The 22420-nt window shown below is 49.9% G+C and overlaps 1 protein-coding gene across 1 annotated transcript in view; it reads left to right on the top strand.

The window, feature by feature from the left end:
- The window catches only part of F8 (coagulation factor VIII), a 105293-nt gene that overhangs the window by 35810 nt on the left and 47063 nt on the right, over positions 1 to 22420 (top strand). The window contains exons 8-11 of the mRNA XM_019481905.2: positions 439 to 703; positions 2467 to 2641; positions 3900 to 3993; positions 21435 to 21646. Of these exons, the coding sequence (XP_019337450.1) occupies positions 439 to 703; positions 2467 to 2641; positions 3900 to 3993; positions 21435 to 21646 (746 nt within the window). The remainder of the gene's footprint in view (positions 1 to 438; positions 704 to 2466; positions 2642 to 3899; positions 3994 to 21434; positions 21647 to 22420) is intronic.

Raw genomic sequence — 22420 nt, 5'->3', positions numbered from 1 at the left:
AACACCAGCCAGCAATCTACTGGAAGTTAACCAGTTGTCATCTTAGTGTTTGCATCTCCCTAGAGTTTGGATGTAATTCATTCTGAAAAATCAAACTCTAGGGAGATGCAAACACTAAACTGATAACTGGTTAACTTCCAGTAGATTGTTGGCTAGCTGCTCTGGAGTTTGTTGTGTACATACTTTCCTTAATTAATCTATTGGCACATACATATAAATCACTGCCCTCCTCCGCTAACCCATTTCATTCCTCTCCTAATCAGTTTTCCCTTTCATCTTACTACATCAACCTATTTACAAAGACAGATAACATGGGCACAGAATTGTGCATCCATCTGAGAAAGAGACAGACAAAATGGGGATAATAATGAAACTATATCTAGATCTTTGAGGAGAAAGAGAGAGATTAATATTTTTGCCTGGCCCGTTTATGTTCAGCTGGCATGGAGGCATACATTACTGTGGAAGACTGCCCAGAAGAGCCCGTGAAGAAGATGAGGCTGGCCCCAGATGAACCATCTGATGAATATTATAATGATTATGATACAGATATCAGAGAGATTGCATTAGAAGAGGAAAGTTCTTTTCCTGTAGTCCATGCACGCTCTTTTGCCAAGCAAGAGCCCATGACCTGGACACATTACATTGCAGCTGAAGAGGTGGATTGGGACTATGCCCCAAGGAAATCAACTTACCTGGACAGGTGAGAGCATGTTAATATGGCCAAAGCATGGGACTGGGCCTAGAAACAGGCTCTTCCCAGTGTTTCCATACCTCTCTGTAAAATTTCCTCTCCTTTTTAAAAGCACCTTGAAGCCTCCACCAGACTTTGCCCATTGCCAGTCTGCTGCTTTTTCATTAATGCTAAGTATTTGAAGTTGGGACAAAGATGTAGGTGGCTGAGTATTTTTATCAGTTATAGCCATGCAGACCCATGCAACTGAGTGCTGAATTTGACCCCATCTATTTAATCCATATTCCCTAATGCTGGCTGATAATAAGTTGAGCCATGCAAGTCACACATGATAAAGCAGTGCTATAACATCAATTACTTTCTGCCTATGCAACCTGATGCAAAGAAAGCTGCTGTTAATAATAATCTAAGATGAGAGTATGTTAAGCAATGATAGAAACAATATCATCAGGCTGATGGAAAAACATAACAGGCTAAAATAAAGGCTTCCTGAGCAATCTTGTACAGGCACCACAGTTTGATGTCGCCTTCAGCCATTTGTCGGAGGTTGGGAAGGTCATTAAAATGATGAGGTCAGTTCCCAGGAGAAAGGAAGTGTTTGATCTTTTCTTCTGATGGCCATCAACCCCTCCTTATATGACACAGGAGCAGAGTTCTGAAGGGGTTTCTGAACCTGGTCTTTTTATGAGCAGAGAAATCCATAGCAAAAACCAATTATACTCTTAATCTGCAAGGGTACAAAGGGTGACCTAATGGGCCACACTGCATCTCTTCCCCCTGATTTCAGTGGAGCTACACCAGGGATATGTCTTGGCTTCCATTTCTGCAGTTAAGCGGTGTGATTGAATTGCCCTGAATGGAAGGATCTGTACCACACATGAGAGTGGATTAACAGCTAATGTTACTCCCCTTCTTTTTGGTAATGATGACATGAGAATTATATTACAGCCACATCATCTTAATCAGCATTGCCAGGGTGTGGCATTTGTCCTCAGTCACACTAATCAGTCTGCTCATGTAAGCCTATGTGTTTGAAGTAGAGGTATCAGGGGGCTGACCCAGTAGCAGGGTTACAGGGATCTTCTTATTCAGAGAGACTCAGCCCAGTTCCCAGAGGACAGCTGCCTGTATCACAGAACTCACAATCACAGCTCACTCAGATTGGAGCCTTTTTCAGATCCCTCAAAAACAAGGGCTGAATGGACTACCATACTACATGGCATCTTTTCAGATGTGGGCCAAAGCTTGCTGTAAGGCAGCTGCACTGGCCAAAGAAAGGATTCCTCTGCCATGTGATTTCAGCATACTTGGGTGTTAATTAACACAGGGACACGTGCTAGGCTCCCTGCTCTTGTACAGGCACCATTTCCTGTCAGGACAGTACATGGGCAGCAGCAACAAATAAGCCTTCCTGACAATACCATCTGTTGTAGGCTTCCTCTTTTTCTAGCCAGTGTTAGAATTCAGCCCTAAGGTTGTGGAAAAGTAGTCTGAGTTCAGATTGTTCTCCAGGGAAGGGAATGTCTGATCTGTGTTTGTACAGAGCCCTGGTCTATGACAAGGTGTACCATAGCTATTATTAACATTATTATTCCATTTTCTTGTGGACTGGTGCTACTGTGTCTGAGTTGGCAGGTTATTATTTTGAGGTTAATGTCAGCTGGAGCCTTAGAGGTCAAGGTTGTTGTTGTTGCCATCATCATCTTTTCCTCTGTCTGTTTCTTGGAATTGTGCCTTGACTCACTCGTTCCTTCCTTTGCTGCTTCTTGTAGAAATAACACAAATAAGTATCTGGAAGCTGGTCCTCAGCGCATAGGTTCAAAGTATAAGAAAGTGATTTATGTGGAATATGAAGATGGGACCTTTAAGAAGCACAAGGTGGCAAATCAACATGACACAGGAATTCTGGGACCGGTTCTTAAAGGAGAAGTTGGGGATCAGTTTACGGTAAGAAAGAAAGAGCTCCTGGATTTTGGACAGATGGGTTGGAACGGGAAGGTGGGAAGCTTTTTGACTGCATTTCCACGATTCCTTTTCATTGCTGTGGTCTGATGATGTGGCTGTAATATAATTCTGTATGGGTTAGGGCCCTTTTTTACAATGGCTAAAGTCCTCCAAAGGGGGAGATATAAAGTATAGAGATAAAAGCCTGATGACTTCAGGGATGATGCCTTAGGGGTGGGTTTGGCTCAGTGCTCTTGATTTGTCTCTAATGCAATCACCCTCAAGCATCACATTAACCCACAGATAGTGTATGACATTCAGCAGATTCTTCTTAGACAGATAATCTACTTCTTTCCTTGAATTTTCTTCAAGGGTGCTGATTGCAAGGGCTTCTGATGCACAATGCCTGGTGAGGCTGTTCTATGTGTACTCTGTATCTTGCCTTCCTCTTTTATTAAATGACTCTTTTGACTTATTTATCAATGGGAGAGGTAGAATGGTTTATTATATGAGAATGGGTTGTGATTCAGCAGCTTCTGAGTTCTGCTCTCTGCTTTTGAGTCATTTGTGGCTTCAGGCAACAGACTGAAGTCTATGTCTTCAAAGTGCAGTACTTAGAGTTAGACTTCCTGGCTAACAAAGCTAAGGAAGTGTTCTGAATTTCAGAAGGGTTGAACATCCATAGCCACTTTTGAAGCCAAGGGTATTTAGGAATGCTCAGTACTACTGCAAGTCAGGCCATTTACTCAAACATCTTATCAGTGCCTAATTATGGCCATCCATAAAATTTAGCCTCAGTCTTTCTGTGTCTCATTTCTCCCATCTGCAAAATGGGACTAATAATACTTACCTACCATCTAATAATTGTACCATTACTATGCTCTCCCATGATCTGACTGAAACAAAGACATCAGGAAAGGCTAAGACCAATCCAGATAGGATGGCTGAAATGGTGGCTGGCAGGCAGAAGCAACTCAAACCTTTTTGAAAGTCTTATATCTCTCCCTTACCTGAAGGATTCTGCCTGCCTCAGTTGAGTGTCTCAGCTTCTGGGTGATTTCCAGAAGACACCTTAGAAAAGTCTGGTTTTCACTGGGTTGGTGCTCAGCAGAATGTGACAACCGGGACTCTTTAGAGTGTCTTAGTCTGGGTGCCCGAGGTACTTGTGGGGCAGGGATTGTGAAGAAGCATGGCTTTGAGGAGCGCTTTGAAACACAAAGGAGTATCAGAGTTCTAAGTGTTGTTGTTTTTGTCATTTCAGATTGTGTTCAGGAACCTGGCAAGCCGGCCTTACAACATCTACCCTCATGGCCTCACCAGAGTCAGCTCATTTCACCCACTGAAGTCCTCTCAAAGTAAGACTGGCTGGGGAAAGCCACTGGAATGTAGCAGAGGTCTTGGCAAATAGTCATGTTTTTTAGGGCAGGAGAATTCATGAAACCCACAGCATATGGGCTGTGGACCCCTATCCAGAGTATTTGGGTGCTGCAGTTCCCCTGAGGATTTGTCCACATTGTGGTGATGCTCAGTCTTGGCCAGGATAGGGCAAAGCACAACTAACCCACCCCCACCTATGGATGTGCTACAAACCCAGACATTCTCTAGTAAGGCTTTTCCAGGCTTCCAATGAGGTTGCCCCCAGTGGCTGCTTGGGCCACTGAAGGTTTGCAAGTGGGTTGCCCCCAGTGGCTGCTTGGGTCACTGAGGGTTTGCAAGTGAGTGCAAAGGAATGAGCCTGGGATGGCCTCACTAACCTGGTTCTGTGTTTGGAGACTGCCTGTGAATGCAGGTGTGAGTGTATGGAGGGGTTGGGAGAAGTGGGATACAGGGAGGACATGTCCCTGTCCTTGCTGGGACCTGTTGTCTCTGTAGTGTAGAGAAGCCCTGAGGCTGCATAAACTCTTGGGTAGAACCTGCTCAGTCTGTGGAATCTCCCTTTAAAAGGGGAGGTTCAGCAAAGAGACCTTATCAGTCAGGGAACTGACAGGTGCTGTGAAGCCATTTCCCCATTATGCAACTGACTTTGATCTGCAGTTCCCAAGATCTGAGGAAGATCTCAATAAATCAACAGGAACTTGCAGTTCAAATTTCCGCCAGTTTCCACTGAGGTGCCAAATCTACCCACAAAGGCAAAATTAAGAGAAGCTGGCACAAAGGTACCTCCCACTACCCCCTCATCAGTTATGTGATTTAGGGGTACTGTGTATTCCCTGTAAAGTATCCAGCTAACAGGAATTGAAGAGTTATGTTATGTACATGTATGCCTGTACTACTACATAGCTCTTACATGTACTACTCTTCATATACTACTCTAAATGCATTCTTCATGCTTGTATATGTACATGTGCAACTCTTCATGCAGTCTTCATGTACTACTTCCTAGCTAGTTTTTAGATAATTCAAAGGTTGGTACAATTATTCCTGTATTATGAAATGGATAACTGAAGCATGGCGATGGGGTCAATCAACAGAAAAGTGTCAGAGGCAAAACTAGAATTCAGATCTGGGTCCCAATTTAGTATTTTGTCCACTGGGCAACATGACTCTGTAGGGGAATGCACTCTATTCCTAGATTTCATAGACATTAGGGCTGGAAGGGACCTTGTAAGATCATCAGGTCCAGCTCCCTGCCCAAGGGACAGAAAGTCAGGTAGGATCAAAGGATCCCAGCAAGATAGGTATCCAAATGTTTCTTGAAAGTGTCCAGAGTAGGTGCTTGCACCACCTCTGTGGGGAGTCTATTTCAGGCCTTCGTGGCTCGGACAGTGAAGTTTTTCCTTATGTCTAGCCTAAAATGGTCTTGCAGGAGTTTGTGACCATTGGTCATTGTCTTCCCTTGGGGTGCTCTGGTGAACAAGCTTTCCCCCAGATTCTGATGCACATGCCTCATGTACTTATAGGCTGCCACCAAGTCAACCCTGAGACTACACTTCTCCAGGCTAAAGAGTCCCATGGCTCGCAGCCTGTCGTCATAAGGCCTGCTCTCTTGCCCTCTGATCATGTGCATGGCTCTCCTCTGGACTCTCTCAAGCTTCTCCACATCCTTTCTGAATTGTGGAGCCCAGAATTAGATGCAGTACTCCAGCTGTGGCCTCACTAAAGCCAAGTACAGTGGGAGGATGACTTCATGGGTCTTGCTTGAGATCCATCAGTAGATGCAAGTCAGAGTTTTATTCACTTTGCTGACTGCGGTATCGCATCGGTGGCTTATGTTCACTTTGTGCTTACTCATGACCCCCAAGTCTCTTTTGGCTGTGGTGCTAGCGAGTGTAGTACTGCTGAGCCTATAAGTATGATGCAGGTTTTTTTCCCCCTGAGGTGGAGCACCTTGCATTTCTCTGTATTGAATGCCATCAGGTTTTCCTTCGCCCACCTTGCAAGCCTATTGAGGTTGGCCTGGATCACCAGCCTGTCCTCCAGCGTGGGCACTCTTCCCTCGTGAATTTAACCGGTCCACTTCTGACACTAGAGTCCAGGTCATTTATAAAGACATTGGAGTACAGGTCCAAGAATGGAGTCTTGGGGGACACCACTGGTCACTGAGTGCCACGTTGATTCAGTTTCGTCAACTACCACTCTCTAGGTCTGATCTCGGAGCCAGTACCCCAGCCTTTCGACTGTAGGGTAGTTGAGGCTGCAGTTCCCCAATTTTTCCATGAGGACATCATGGGACACCAGGTCAAAGGCTTTTTTAAAGTCCAAATATATCAACCTCTTCCCCTTTGTCCAGGTCATACATCACCTGGCCATAGAAGGAAATGAGATTGGTCAGGCAAGATACCCGTGCTGGCTGTCCCTCAGAATGTTGCCTTCTGTTAGCCTGTCGATAATGTTTTCTTTGCTAATTTTTTCCAAGATTTTTCCAGGGATTGAGATCAAACTGATTGGCCTGTAGTTCTCTGGATCTTCCTTCCTCCATTTCTTGAAGATAGGCACCACGTTGGCCCTGTTTCAATCTTCAGGTATTTTGCCCGAGCACCACAAGTTCTTGAATATCCTTGCCAGTGGCCACGCTATGATGTTTGCCAGTTCCTTTAGCACTCTTGGGTGCAATCTATCCAGACCAGCTGATTTGTGTGTGTCTCAAGGTATTCCCTCACAAGATCTATGCCAACGGTGGGCGTATATTCACTCTCACTCTGACATCCCACATCTTGTCAGGTAGAGTGGTCCCTTTGGGCTGGTAAAAGACTGACGCAAAGTAATCATTAAGCAGGTTGTCGTTTTCCTGGGTGTCGGTTGTCAGCTGCCTCATTTGGTTTAGCAGGGGTCCAATGATGACCTTGGTTGTTTTTTTGGACTTCCTACATATCTGAAGAAGGACTTTTTATTGTCCTTGATTTGTATAGTCAGATGGAGTTCAATTACAGCCTTGGCTTTCCTAGTTTGCTCCCTACAGGAGTGAATAACCAGAAAGCTGATACCTGCGGGGGAGGTGCCCACAGTCACTCGTCTGCTGCCAGTGACCTGCTGGGGGTCCAGACCCCTCTCCCCCTTCCCCCCCACCAAGCTTCCTCAGTGCTGCCGGCAGGGTCACAGGGTCACTTCCGTCCTTTATAAGCTTCTCTTTTTAGATGTAGGAGGTCCATGAGTTCCCTGTTGAGCTAAAGGGGTTGCTGAGCCCTTTTACTACCTTTCCTATGGGCTGGAATGGACTTCCTTTGTGCTTTTATGATTGCTTCCTTAAGGAGCAACCATTCATCTTGAACCATCCTCATCAATAGATTAAGTGACTGTGGCATTGATGCCTGCACAGTTGGATGGGTAAAAAATTGGCTGATGGGATGCACCCAGAGAGTAGTGGTGGACGGATTGTACTCAACCTGGCGAAATGTGAGCAGTGGGGTACCCCAGGGCTTGGTCCTCGGGCCCGCACTGTTTAACATCTTCACCAGCGACTTGGACGAGGGGGTGGAAAGCACGCTGTCCAAGTTTGCTGATGACACTAAGATGTGGGTCGAGGTGGACACACTTGAAGGGAGAGAGAGGCTGCAACTAGATTTAGACAGACTACAAAAGTGGGCAGATGAGAATAGGATGGGGTTCAACGTAGACAAATGCAGGGTGCTGCACCTTGGGAGAAGGAATCCACAGCACACATACAGGCTGGGGAGTTCCCTTCTTGAAAGCACAGAGGCAGAAAGGGATCTTGGAATCGTTATTGACTCCAAGATGAACATGAGCCGCCAATGCCAGACCGCAGCCAGCAAGGCCAGCCATGCCTTGTCATGCATCTAAAGGTGCATCTCAAGCCGGACCAGAGAGGTGATACTCCCCCTCTATGCGACTTTGGTCAGGCCGCAGTTGGAGTACTGAGTCCAGTACTGGGCACCGCACTTCAAAAGGGATGTGGCCAGCCTGGAGAGGGTTCAGAGGAGGGCCACCCGCTTGGTAAGAGGGCAGCAGGACAGGCCCTACAAGGAGAGACTGAAGGACCTGAACCTGTTCAGCCTCAGCAAGAGGAGGCTGAGGAGGGACCTGGTGGCTGCCTACAAGCTCATCAAGGGGGATCAACAGCAAATAGGCAGAGCTCTTTTCTCCCCAGCACCACCTGGGGTGACAAGGAACAATGGTCATAAGCTGATAGAGAATAGGTTTAGGTTGGAGATCAGAAGGCAATATTTTACAGTTAGGGTGGCCAAAATCTGGAACCAACTTCCCAGGGAAGTGGTCCTCGCCCCTGCCTTGGGCAAACTCAAGAGGAGGTTGGACGATCACCTGTCTGGGGTCTTGTGAACCCAGCATTCATTCCTGTCTGTGGCAGGGGGTCAGGCTAGATGATCTGTTCAGGTCCCTCCTGACCCTAGCTACTATGAAACTATGAAACTCCCCTCCCTGTCAAATCATGGCCTCTCAGGGCCTTGACAACAAGCCTTCTGAACTTATGAAAGTCTACTTTCCTAAAGTCAAGGACTTCTGCATTGCTGACCGACTTGCCAGCTTTGCGATGGATTGTGAAAGTGATCAACTCACGGTCACTATCACCCAGCTTCTCTTCAATTCTTAGGTCACTGACTAGTTCATCCACTTTGGCCAGTACCAGGTCCAGCAGTGCCTTACCTCTTGCTGACCCATAAACTTCTCAAGACAGATAGAGCTCATCCACACACGTGAGGAAGCTTTGTGACCTATCAGATTTGGCTGAGTGCACTTCCCATGAGTGCCTGGGTAGTTGAAATCTCCCATGACAAACATGCACCAAGAGTGTGCAGCCTCAGTCAGTTCCCTAGAGAATTCATGGTCCAGCTCTTGTTCCTGACTTGGAGGCCTGTAGTAGACTCTTACCATTGTATCCCCTTCACCATGTTCCACTCATATTGTAATCCAGAGGGTCCCCCGCTGTCCTCCTTGGGTGCCAATCTCCGCTTGTAGGGAAGTGTATTGCTCATTCACATAGAGAACTACAACCCTGCCCCTTTTTTCAGCACAATCTATCCTGTACAGGGTATAGCCATCTATACCTGTGGTCCAGTCATAGGAGGAATCCCACCAGGTCTCTATCCCTATGAGATTGTAGTAATTTCTGTTTAGAAGAAGGACCAGTTCCTTCTGTTTATTCCCCAAGCTCCTGGCATTTGTATACAGGCAAGTAAGTGTGCCATTGGAGACCCTAGACTTCCTTACACTCCTGGAAAATCTCTGTTCCTGGGCTGGGCTAGTGATGGGTTCCCTTGAGCAGCCTAACCTGCTGATTTGGTGGTTGTTGCTTGGTGAACTCGCACTGGTAGTTGTCCTTCCCGGGGCTGATCTACCAATGCCCTGCCCACCTGTTCTAGGCCAACCGCCCACCTTCTTTCCTGCCATGCCTTGATGATATCTAATTAATTATCTTAATTAGGCGGGAGGCTGCCCATTTCTTGCCCCAATGCCAGGGGGTGCTATCTCTGGCTCCATTCTTCCCCTACACCGCAGCCCAAGCCTCACAGATGGCATCGATGGATTTCAACCTCACCGCCCCCACACTGGGCCCCAGAATCCTCCAGTCCAGACCCCTACAAGATCTCTCCACTCAAGCAGTCTACTCTGCCTTCATTCTGGGCTACCCTCCCTGAGCTGTTCCCCCTTATGGGTGTGGTCCCCCTGGGACCTCTGGCTACACAGGCCCTGGCCTCACCTTCAGGCCAGTCAGAGCCCCAGGCCCTGAGCTATGGGCATCCCTCGTAGTGGGCCTCTGGCCCTTTGACCCTTCTGGTCCTGGCCCCAACATTGACCAGTCAGGGGATTTCAAGTCAGGTTTCTGAGTCTATAGCCTCACTCTCTCTCCTGGGTCTGCCTTCTGGACCCTACTAGGAGGTAACCCACCCAGTTGTGGGAGCTAGGGTTATTAAGGTGCCCCGACCTGCCTTTCACCGGGGAGGTAACTGGCCTGGCATTTCCTGGGGGCTCCCGTGCCACTGGGAGCCCCACCAGGCCACCCATTTCCGGCAGGGTGCAGTTTTAGGTCATGCCCAGGACCAGGAGCCTCCAAACCATCCCCTACAGCTCCTGCCCTTACCTCCAAGTTGGTACATTCAGCCTTGCAGCCAGGTGATGTTACTGCCTGGCCTGCCAGCAGCAAACTGCCCTGTTTATATAGGCGGCCAGAGATCTAAAATGGCCACCGCAGTCAAGCACCTGCAGGCTGCTTGGCTCAGTTCTTAAAGTGGCAGGCACAAACAGTGCCCTGTCACATTCCCCAATGGAGAGAAATGGAGGCTGCCCCTTCCCAACAAATCACTGCCTCTCTCTGAAGCACAGACTGTGGTTGTAGAAGCCAAAGCCTTCACGATGGCACCAACATCACAGTCTTCTGTTTACTACTTCAATTTGTGTCTCCCTCCTCACCCGTAACCCGTAACCAGAAGGATTGAGGAAAAAACCACCAACCTCCCAGAGCCCTGTAGTCATTCATGACCTGGCAGGGATTGCTCCAAGCTGTGTCATTTGTGCACACATGGATAAGGAGCATGGGATAGTGGTTGGAGAGCCAGATATGTTTTGGGATTCTCTCAGCTATATCCCAGATACGGGCCCCTGGGAGGCAGCAGACCTCCCAGGCTCTGGGACTAGGGCAGCAGATTGCTCCTTCTGTCCCCCTCAGGAGGGAGTCTCCCACAGCGATTACTCTGCGATTCTTCTTAGGGATAGTAGCTGGTCGCACTGCTTTCTCACTTGCAGGAGCTGGCAGCTCTGCTGGCTCTACTGGTGCTGTGAGGGCTTCGTACCTGTTGCAGATATCCAGGGGAGTGGTGACCCTAGTGCAGCAAGCCTTGGGGCCAGTGACAACCTTCATCCAAACCCCTGACTGGACAGTATGGGAGTTCCTCTTGTTCACCTTTGTCCTGACAGGCAACCTAGCTCCTCCATCTTCTTCCTTGGGGTGAAGGGCCTAACAGTAGGAGTCAATCTCCTGTTCACCAACCCTGATTACATGCAGCCTCTGCACCATGGTCTGGAGCGCCACTATCCGGCACTCTGAGATTCCAGTATGGAACAAACCTCACAAGTGGAGGTGTCAGTGCTCCTGATCCCATGTGCTTGGAGCCAGGGGCCTTGTCTGAGTGGAGGCTGGACCCATGGGTTAACTGTCTGGGTGGAGAGCTCAGAAGTACCAGAGGGGAGGGGTCTGGTCATGGAGGGGATCTTCAGGGTGCAGCATGTCCCCACCATGGTACAGATAGTAGTCTGGGCTATGCCAACCCTTCTCTTCAGGCTCACTGCCTAGAGCTTTGTGCCCCTCCTGCTTGCAACTCCTGCACAAACTCCCATGCTAACTTGCACACTGGGCCCAGAGCATCCCTGTTTGCACACTCTGTTCGCGAGGTTCTGGTCGCATGGCATCCTGGGGGGCTGGGCCAAGTAGGAGCCGGGGGTGGGGTGGGGGTGTGACCCTCCTCAGCTCCTCTCCTCTCAACTGTCTCCCTGCAGCTGTCGAACTCCCACCCACCGCAGGCCCCACTTACCTCTTGGCTGTGCTGGGGGTCAAGGTTGGGATCCGCGCATCTGCTGGGGGTCCGAGGGTTCCGGGGCTCACAGGGGCACAACGGGCTGTCACCTATGCATCTTGCTCTGGAGCCAAACCCCAAGTGCGGCTTCTGACATTGGTGGGCCCTTTTAAATCCTGCACGTGTGTAGTGGGCCTGCTGCTGGTGCTATGCCACTCTAGGGCCTGGGGGATCCCTGACTCGCCAGAGAAGGGTGCTGGTAAGTGCCCCCACCCTTGCCCTAACTCACGCACCCAACAGCACCAGTCACATGGCTCCCTGGGGGGCTGGGCCATGTCAGAGCCCGGGGTGGGGAGATGCATGAACCTCCTTGGCTCCTCTCCTCTCAGCTGCCTTCCCACAGCTGTCTAACTCCCACCCACCACGGGCCCACTTACCTCCCAGCTGTGCTGGGGGCCCAGGTCAGGGTCTGTGTGTTTGCTGGGGGTTCCTGAGGGATCCTGGGCTCATGGGGGCACAATGGGCTTCTGCCAATATGTCTTGCTCCGGAGCTGAACCCCAAGTGTGGCTTGGGGTTTTCATAAGCATGCCGCAAGTGATGGGAGTTGCAGTGATCATCAGGTTCAGTAAATAAAGGCATACATGAATGAGAAGACCTAAACAATGCATTTTAATACAGGAGCAGTAGGCAAGCCTCCGCAGACCTTTTCTCTATCTCTCTCACACTGACTTTTAACTGATACCTAACTGAGGGACCAACTCACAATTTCTAACTCCCTCAGTCTTCTATTTGAAGCACTTTAAATAATGACTTTTATCATCACCACCATCATCATCACCATCCCTCTGTTTTCACTTACCTTCACATACCATTGTGAGACCAGTTCTGCCCCTTATACTGAGAGAGTAGCACAGAAGTGCAAAGGACTGCTTATGGGATAATGTGCTTCTCAGTGGACCTGATTTTCTCCCAGTTACATATATGTAAATTAGGAGGAACCACATGGAAGCCAGTGATGTAAAACCAGGGTAAAATTAAAGTCAGTGTCACTGTATGCAAAGAAGGTATGACTGGGCCCTACATGGTATTAGCAGAATAAGCCACAGGAAGAAAAACATCCCTTCTACTTCTGTCACAGTTTGTGAGCTGCTCACATTTGTCCTTCCTTGAGCTCTCTCTTCCTCCAGTTTAACGTGGGGTGTTCCTTGTGATTGAGCTCATTTTCCTGTTGAGGTTGCTAGTTTTCCCTCTCTGGGGTTGCTAGGTTACCAACTCTTCTCCCAAATACTGTTGCTGCCACCTCCTGGAGATGTGTGGGAGATTTTTGCTATTTAGAAACCATTTTGCATCCTCTTTTTCTTCCTCTCCCTTTAGTGTCACCTGCTTAAGAATTAAAACTATTGAAGGACAGTTCAGTGTATGGAAACAAGTGCCTCTGGTTCTGGTAGCTGGGACTGGCAGACCTTCCTTTAATAGAGGAACCATTTTTAGGTGCATAGAATTAATTCCATTTTGCAAAACTTTTTCAATTCTTTATTTCAGGAGACCTGTGCTCTGTTCCTGACTTAGCCACTGACTCACTGGGCTCTGACAGACATGACATTTGTCTTTGAAAGAGCTCTATCTACTGCCATGTCCTGATGGAAATGTACAGCTGCATTAAAAAGTGCCTGATCATGTGACAAATTAACTGTCATATAATGAAGGTTCAGATGAAGGTGCTCCAAAGCAGAGTGCCTTCATTATCCCAGTCCCACCCTCAGTACTGTCTGCACGAAGGAGGGGGATGGAGCTTTGGGCTGAGGTTTGCCCAGTCTGAGCTGGAGAGGGGGCATGTGGATTGCAGCCCCCCATGTTGGGCCTGGGAGCACCAATACATGCCCCCACTGCAGCTCAGGCTGGGCAACCCCAGCCTGGAGCTTCCTTCCCTCTCTTTTTCCCACTCCTGTTCTGCAGACAGCACCAGTGCTGGGAGTGGGGTGGGGGCTAGGGGAGAGAGGCTGCAAGCAAGTAGCTCCTCCCAGATCAGCTCCAAAGTATAGCATGAGCCCCCTCACCGCTCTCCTCCTCCCTGACCCAAAAGCAGACGTCTTTTGGATCAGGGGGGAGGGGGGCGCTGTAACTCATGGCACTTTCTGTGAGTTTGACATCTGTGAGCACCACGCTGTCTCTTTGGGCAACTGAGTTTCCTGCTTAGTGACTCACTGTTCCTACTTGTAAATTGGGGAGAACACTTTGGTGAAAGGTACTAGGTATTACAACGCCATGATCTAAGGGTGATTCATCAGTTAAAGCCATGCTCTTTGAACAATTTGGGCTGTGCCCTCCTTGCAGAGAGAAATTGCTCTGGGCGTTTATTGGCATTGTATTTACTGACTAAGTGGTTGGAAGTGGTTGAAAAATTTACTTGGGCTCCACTGTCTTGCAAAATCTTGTTTTGGAAGCCAAAATTAATGCTCGCATTGGAAATGCAAGCAACACTATGGCTAAACTTCAAAAGAGAATTTGGAAAAACAGATCGTTCACTCTATCGACAAAGATGTCTGTCTACAGTGCTTGTGTACTTAGCTCTCTATTGTATGGCAGTGAAATGTGGACTCCTTATGCCAAGGAAGAAAGAAAACTGAATAGTTTCTATCTTAGAAGCCTGTGTCATATAGAATAATAGATAGGGTTGGAAAGGACTTCAGGAGGTCATCTAGTCCAACCCGTGCTCGAAGCAGGACCAGCCCCAACTAGATCATCCCACCTGAGGCTTTGTCTAGCCGGGTATTAAAAACTTCCAAGGATGGAGAGTCCACAACCTCTCTGGGTAACCTGTTCTAGTGTTTTAGTATTCTCCAAGTGAGAAAATTCTTCCTAATATCTAATTTAAACTTCTCGTGTTGCAACTTGAGACACTGCCCCTTGTTCTGTCATCTGCCACCACTGAAAACAGTCTAGCTCAGGGGTGGGCAATTATTTTGAGTGGAGGGCCGCTTACCCAGTTTTGGCAGGCTGTTGAGGGCCGCATGGGTAGCCCCACCCCTTGACAGGTGCCCTGCCCCCTGGTCACCATCTTGGGACCAATGTCCCAGGGTCCACACTGGTGGGGCCCAAAGCGGGGCACAGGCCAGCAGGGGTCTGTGGAGCCAGGCTGGGCTGCACCAGCAGGGAGGCGGGGAGCTGGCCTGACTCCATAGAGCCCCTGCCGGCTGAGACCCCACACTCTTGCCACCCTGCTCTGGGCCCCACTGGCACTGGCCCCAGGACACCGGTGTGGGCCCTGTGCTCCCATTGGCTCCCCACCCACTCACTCCCAGTGCTCCCCAGCCCCGTGGTACAGGCAGGGGGCAGCGCACAGCTCCGATCCCCTGCTTGCCAGCAGGGAAGAAGCTGTTGCTGAGTGTGGGGAAAAGTGGTCCCTCACCTACCCCATGGCTGGTGCCCCGTGCTGCAGGCACTCACAGCCCACGCAGGGCTGTCTGGAGCAGGCACAGGCAGCCCCAGGTGGGCTGCGAGCGGCTGCAGTGTGGGCCTATGGGGGGGGCAAGGGGCCACTTTTCCCCACACTCAGCAACAGCTTGTAACCCAGCCCCACTGCCAGCTTGGCAGTGGGGCCAGTTTACAACATGGTGCTGAGCGCAGGGGGAGAAAGCAGCCCCTCCCCGCTCCATGGCTGGCGCCCCATGCAGCAGTCACTCGCAGCCTGCCTGGGGATGCTTGTGCTGGCTCTGGACAGCCCCGCGTGGGCTGCAAGTGCCTACAGCGCAGGTCACCGGCCATGGGGGGGGAGGGGCTGCTTTTCTCTGCACTGGGAAGGAGCTCAGGGAAAAGCTGAGCACGGGTGGAAAAGTGGCCCCTCCCTCACCCCATGGCTGGCACTCCTGTTGCAGGTGCTCACAGCCTGCATGAGGCTGTCCGGAGTGGGCACAGGCAGCCCCACGCAGGCTGCAAGCAGCTGCAGCACAGGGTACCGGGCATGGGTGCGGAGGGGCTGCTTCCCCCTGCCGCACTCCTTCCTTGCCTGGGGTTCCCTCCCCTTACCTGAGCTTACCATGCCAGTGCAGCCACATGTTCCCAGCCCAGAAACCCTGGCTAAGGCTTCCGGGGGTGGGGCCAGGCAGGCTCCGCTGTTGTTGGAGCCCGCTAGGTTTCCCCTGGGCCCTACTGCCCTTGGTTCCTGTCATTTTTGACAGGAACCAAGGGCAGGGAAATATTAATTTTCCACATTTTTTTAGGGGTCCCACGGGCCAGACAGAATGGCCTTGCAGGCCAGATCCAGCCCGCAGGTCGTATTTTGCCCACCCCTGGTCTAGCTCCATCTGCTTTTGAACAACAAGATAGTTGAAGGCTGCTATTAAATCCCCACTTGCTCTTCTCTTCTCTAAACTAAATAAGCCCAGTTCCCTCAGCCTCTCTTCATAAGTCACATACCCCAGCCCCCTCGCCATTTTCATTGCCCTCTGCTGGGCTCTCTCAAATTTGTCCACATCCTTTCTGTAGTTGGGGCCCTAAAACTGGACACAGTACTCACCAGTGCTGAACAGAGGGGAATAATTACTAGGGCTGCGCGAAGCTTCAGTCCCTGATTTGATTCAGCGGAGATTTGGCCCGATTCGGTGGCATAATCTCCGAATCTGAATTGCATTGAATCAGGAGACCCTTTAATCTCTCTGAATCGAATCGGAACCCTCTGAATCAATCTGGAGAGAGTCAAAAAGATTTGGCGATTCAGACAGAGACAGCTTTAAATGTTTTTTCTACATACCTCAAAGTTCTTGGCGGCTCATGAATGTTTTGATGGTGAGGCAGATGGAGCATCCCATAGGAGCACAGGGGGGTCCCCAGCATGCTTGGCAACAGGCCCGGAAGTGGACCAGAAGCACTTCCAGTCCACTTCTGGGTCCGCTGGGGAGTGTGCTGGGGGGCCCCCCTGCGCTCCCCCGGCTTGACGACTGGTGCCTCCTGGGTCTGGGGGGACACCTGGGGTCCTCCTGTGGGTGATCACTGAGCCAGGGGGGAATGGGGGAGCACCCAGTGTGCTCCCCAGGGGCCCCGGAAGTGGACCGGAAGTACTTTCGGTCCACTTCCAGGTTCGCTGCTGAGCATGTGGGGGGGGGGCAGGGGCATCCCCTGTGCTCCTGTGGGATGCTCCATTTGCCCCAGCATCGCAGCATTCGTGAGCCATGCCTGGTACCTTGAGGTATGTAAAAAAAACCATTTAAAGCTGTGTCTATGGCCGAATCGCTAATTCTCCAAATCAGCATCGAATCTTCAGATTTGGATTTGGGTGAATCGAATCGGGGACAGTGATCAAATCACTGTCCCTGATTCGGGATGAATCCGAATTGAAAAAGGCCCGTTTCGCAAACCCCTAATAATCACTTCCCTTGCCCTGCTGGCAACACTCCTACCACTGCAGCACAGTATGCCATTAGCCTTCTTGGCAACAAGGGCACACTGTTGGCTCATATTCAGTTTACTGTCTGTTGTAAACCACAGGTCCTTTTCTGCAGAGCTGCTACTCAGCCAGCCAGTCATCAGCCTGTATCAATGCATGGGATTGTTCTGTCCTAAGTGCAGGACTTTGCACTTGTGCCTGTTGAACCTCATGAGATTTCTTTTGGCGCAATCCAATTTGTCTAGGTCACTGAATCCTAGCCCTACCCTGGCCATAACATGGAGTGACAACATCTCCAAATTCACTGTCCTGGAATGGGCCAAGATACCCACTGGGCACATGTACACATTCATTAATGCATCGTAATTACAGGTACTAAACTAAATGTGCCGTATTGGCACTACTGTGCATTAGCGCTGACGCATGCTTTTTTTTGAGGCTAATGCACAATAGACTAATTCTACTGCACATGGTGGGTTTTGCCCACCATGCTAATATGCAGTAGAATTAGTCTACTGTGCCTTTAGTGTCTCGTGTAGATACGCCCAGTATGTTCATGCTCCTGAGACAGAGATGCCTTGGTTGGTTAGGACATGTGAATCGTATGAGTGATGGCCGAATCCCCAAGGACATACTCTATGGTGAGCTGGCCGCTGGCAAATGTCAACTTGGACAGCCCAAACTCTGTTTTGCTGATGTCTGCAAGAAAACCCTTTGTGAGTTGTGTATCGATGGCCAACATTGGGAATCAGCTGCTTTGGACCACTGCGAGTGGAAAGCCACTGTGAAGCAGAGCCTACATTGCTTTGAGATGGAGAGGGTCAGTGATGAGATAGAGAAAAGGCATCAGAGGCAGGCAAGAGAAGATGGTATTTGGCATACCGGTGCAAGCTCAACCGAGTTTGTATGTGCAACTTGTCATGCATCAAACTCCTCAGCCACTCAAGAAGCTGTGGTGGTACCTGGTAACCCACAGATATTTCCTGGCCTTGTGCTCCCTTCCAACCCCTGGGCTAGTACCCAGGAGGAGCCTAGAGCTCCCCCTGGCTGCAGTAGGGGGCCAGTGCAGGGCCAGCGGTGGCGGGAGCAGATTGCTGCCATAAGCAACAAATCTGCTCCCGAGTCCCTGAATGTGTAGATGCATGCCTGGGAGAGTACTCTAAAGTAATTTACTCTAGAATAAACTGCTCCCATATTATTTTCATGTGTAGACATGCTCACTGTGCAGTAAATTACCGTGCAGACAACCTGCCCTGGGCAGGCAATTTACACATGTGGCCATTTGGGAGCAGATTTGCTGCTTCTGGCAGTAGCCTGCTCCCAACCTTGCACCATCTCTCTGCAGCAACCAGGGGAAGCTGGAGGCTCTGGCCACAGCTGCCTGCAGCCAGGGACCCTCTTTAAAACAAGCCCTGTGCACTGCTCCTTGGCCACCTGCGTTTTTGGTGTGGAGCAGGCTGCAATGTGCAGGCACAGCCCTCTGCAGCTCTGTCGCCAGAGCCTGTGGCCATTACATGATGGCTGCTCCACCCCCAGGTTCCAGGAGTGATGACCCATGCCCCAGGCTCCTGCTTGCCACTCTGCTCACCGTGCTTCGCCACTACAGCAACCGCTGCCTGGCCTTGGTCAGTCTTGGCCCTTCCTGCCCCCTTGTGCTATGCAGCCATATAGCCAGACTCACCACAGTGTCTGCGACCCCCTGTCACCTCACTGACGTCCCCAGTCCCTGGGCTGCCACCTGAACCCCAGCAGGGATGCTGATAAGGCGCACATGGGTGCTGCCATCAGTGCTGTCCATGAGCTCCTGGGGCTCCAACCCAAATGCCTGTGGGCCCACCTAACCAGCCAGGACTTGTGTCTGCACCTCATCCTGAGCACCTGTGATGAAGAGCAGTGGCTGGAGTCCTTCTGGATGACCTGGGTCACCTTCCAGGAGCTTCTTGATTAGATACACCCACACCTAGAGTGGCAGGCCACTACCATGCGGCTGCCCTTCCCTATGGAGAGCCAGCTGGCCATTGCTGTGCTCAATTGTGCTCATTGCTGTGCTCAAGCTGGCCATGCCCAGCTGCCTGCGCTATGTTGGCTGCCTCTTCAGCGTGGGCCCAAGGGGCCCTCCCCTGGTGATGTCTTGTCGCTGCTACCAGGCCACCGCAAAGTTCTCCAGCAATTCACTTGTGTTGGAGAACATGACAAGGCTTTGCCCAGGATCTTGGGTCTTGAGGATGCAGTCTAGCTGCTGCATAGAAGGCACGGTCCTGTGGTCTGCCCCCAACTACCAGTTGTGGTTGGTGACATTGACCCATTGCGCCCTCAGGGCTTTGACCTTTATGTAGCACTGGTGCACTGACTGGTCATGTCCGTGTTCCTACATGTGACCTGCTAGGCCCTCATAGATGTGGGTGTTGGAGTGCCCGCTCCAGGCAAATTGGCTCTGGACTGTAGCCTCACCCCACAATGCTAAGAGGTCTGCAGTCTCATCCATGGAGCAGTTATGCCCCCGGGAGGTGGTATGTGGCATCACAGACAATGCCAGTGTGGCACCCTTGATGGTCCTCAGGAGCTGTGGGTGAGAGTCCAGGTGTGCCAGGTCTGGGCACATGCCTGCATTGCATAGGGCAGGGGCACAGCACAGGACAGGTAGGCAGGCAGTGGGGCTGGGCCAGGGGCCAGTGCCAGGGTCTAGCCAGGGTGCTGCAGCTGGCCTGGGGCCTCTTTTGCTGGACCTGGTGGCCAGGGGCAGGTAGCAGGTGGCACTGGTCCCTGGGGTCACTGCAGTGTTTAAAGTTCAGGCTGGGGCAGGCAAAGAGCCGTCCCCCAGCTGTGGGTTTGGAGAAACTCTAAGCCCCATGGCCCTGGGGCTAGGCTGAGAGTGGCCCCTGGTGGTGGGGCTAACTGGGAGCAAATTTGCTCCCGGTTGGCATCTACATGTGCACTACTGCACAGTAACTACGGCACAGTTAATTTGCTACTTGCAAATGCAGGTAGCAAATTAACTGTGCAGTAGATTCATTTACTGTGCAGTAAGCACGTGCACGTGTAGACAGTGACGCTTTACTGCACAGTCAATTAGTCAACTGCGTGGTAAAGCATTTTGTGTAGATGCACTGTTAGCAAATAAAAACCTAGGATTCTGGACTAGCCCAGGGATTGACACAACACCTTGTTCGATGAGTGACAGAAAGGCTTTATTTACTACAAGTATTTCAAATCAAGTCAAGTGAGCCCAAACCAAATCAAAGTCCAGTAATTACCTATAAGGTGATGATTTCTCACCAAACAGGCAATGAAGAGGCGGTCTGTTTCTCTTCAACTTCTCGAGTAAGTTGGGTGCATTAGCAACTGGTGTCAGAGAGATTTCTCACTCTTGAACTGTGTGCTGTTTGCTGTTTTGCTGCCTTTTTATGCCCTTAGTTTAGCATCTTCAAAGCATTATTTTAGTTGTGTAAATCAAGAGAGAGTCCCAAGCAGCAATTGACAGGAAAAACCTGCTCATTACTGGTTATCAGAAATTTTTAATTTGAATGAGTTACCTTCTTTGGTAGCAAGAGGTTATCCAGTTTGAAACATATCAAGAAACTGTTTAACAGCCAGGAAAAACATACTAAATCAGGAGGAGACATCTAGCACATATGGAGAATGTCTCTTCCTGCACATAAACATATGTTAGTCGCAAAAGACATTTTTACTATACTAATTAATCAATGACAGACATTTCATATGGTTACACACCAGACAACTAAGAGTCTGCTTGAAATCATTCTGAATATGGCAAGATAAGCTGGAAGAGATACTTGATTATTCCTTCTTAGATGGCCTAGCCATGACCTCGCATCCTCTTGCAATATGCAGTTAGCATTATTATTCTGCGTTTTAACTTTTGTGAGTAGGCCCAAGCTTAGCATAAGTTTCAGAGTCATCAGCACCCACTGTATGTCTACACAGCACTATGAAGTGTGATTGTATCCTGGGTAGGTATCTTTGCTGGCTTTCATCTAGCCAGCTACAAGTGACAATACCAGTGAAGACAGTGGCACTGGTCTCAATATAGAATAGCAACCCCATTTTGTACCCAGGGCTTTATATTCATGCCCCTGTGTCATCACTGCTAATTTTATTGTGTTACCTTGATTAAGATTAGCATTGATACACTGATGTGTACTGGAGTCACACCATTAATTTCAAGCTAGACATATCCCTTGATTTCAGTGAGATGTAAGCACATGCACTCAGTGGCCTTCCTGAATGGAGATGTTTTCTTGGTTCATGCCCTTGGCCTGGAAATGTCACAGGATCAGGTCTTTTTCATGAAATATGAAGTACCCTGATACCCATCATGAAATTTCAGCCTTGCTGCTTCTGGGCCAGGTTGGCTCTGTGGGATGCTCGTTTGATTTCTTATTGTTCAGCACTCTTTGTGAAGTTGGTTCCCCACTAAGTTGGGTGCCCAAACCTAATGAGTCTGTTCTTGGGGTTGTCTTTTGCCAGAGAAAGATGTGAAGGATATATCAATTCCACCTGGCGAGTCATTCACATACAGCTGGAAAGTGACAATGGAGGATGGACCAGCCAGCTCAGACCCTCTCTGCCTCACCCGTTTCTACTACAGCTCCATCAACCCAGAACGAGATATAGCCTCGGGTCTGATTGGGCCTCTTCTGATCTGCTTTAAAAAAACAATGGATCAAAGAGGCAATCAGGTGGGTCCTTTCCTTTCAGTCTAACGTCTGTCATTATAAAGGGAGGGTTTCAAGTAATTTCTGACATGAGCTGTAACCAAAGGACACAGGACATTTGTTACCTCCTGTCCTCTGCACAAATATTCTGTTTTGCAGGACAAAATATGTGTGGTTCAACATTGTGACTTTGTTTCTAAGGGGATGGGTTTTAATGTGAGCATGGGATAGCTTCAATCTGGGACACACACAGCCTGGCAAGGCCTGACTTGCTCTGGATTCTGTAATCTCAGCCTAAGCACATTCTCCAGACCTACTTTGTAGAACACTTGCCTACTAGGGCTGTGTGAAGCTTCAGGTGCTGATTCGATTCGGAAGAGATTCAGCCCAATTCAGCAGCAGAATCTCTGAATCTAAATTGAATCAGGAGACCAATAAAAGGTTCTGAATCAATTTGACGCCTCTGAATCAATTTGGAAAAGATTTGGAGAAAAATTCAGCGATTCGGGCAGTCCCCACTTGCTGCCTCAGGGAGCTGGACCCAGACTCCATGCCAGTAAGTAGGGGGTGGGGGCGGGGGGGGCTGGAGGAGTGTGTAGGGGACCATGGGAGGACTCCTACCAGGCCTCATCCCCTGCTTGCTCCCCCAGCCCCCCTGAACGCCTCCCGACCTCTGCCTGCTCTCCCAGTCCCGTCAATGGCTGCCCCGCCCGGCCCCAATGTTCTGGTGCTTTAAAAATAAAAAATAAAAAAAGCCACATGCTCACTGGCTGCTGCAGTGGCTGTTGGGGCCCCTGG

Source organism: Alligator mississippiensis, chromosome 8, assembly GCF_030867095.1.
Source record: "Alligator mississippiensis isolate rAllMis1 chromosome 8, rAllMis1, whole genome shotgun sequence".
Taxonomy (NCBI): domain Eukaryota; kingdom Metazoa; phylum Chordata; order Crocodylia; family Alligatoridae; genus Alligator; species Alligator mississippiensis.
Note: the sequence above shows the minus strand (reverse complement) of the source record. Positions and strands in the feature narration are given on the sequence as shown.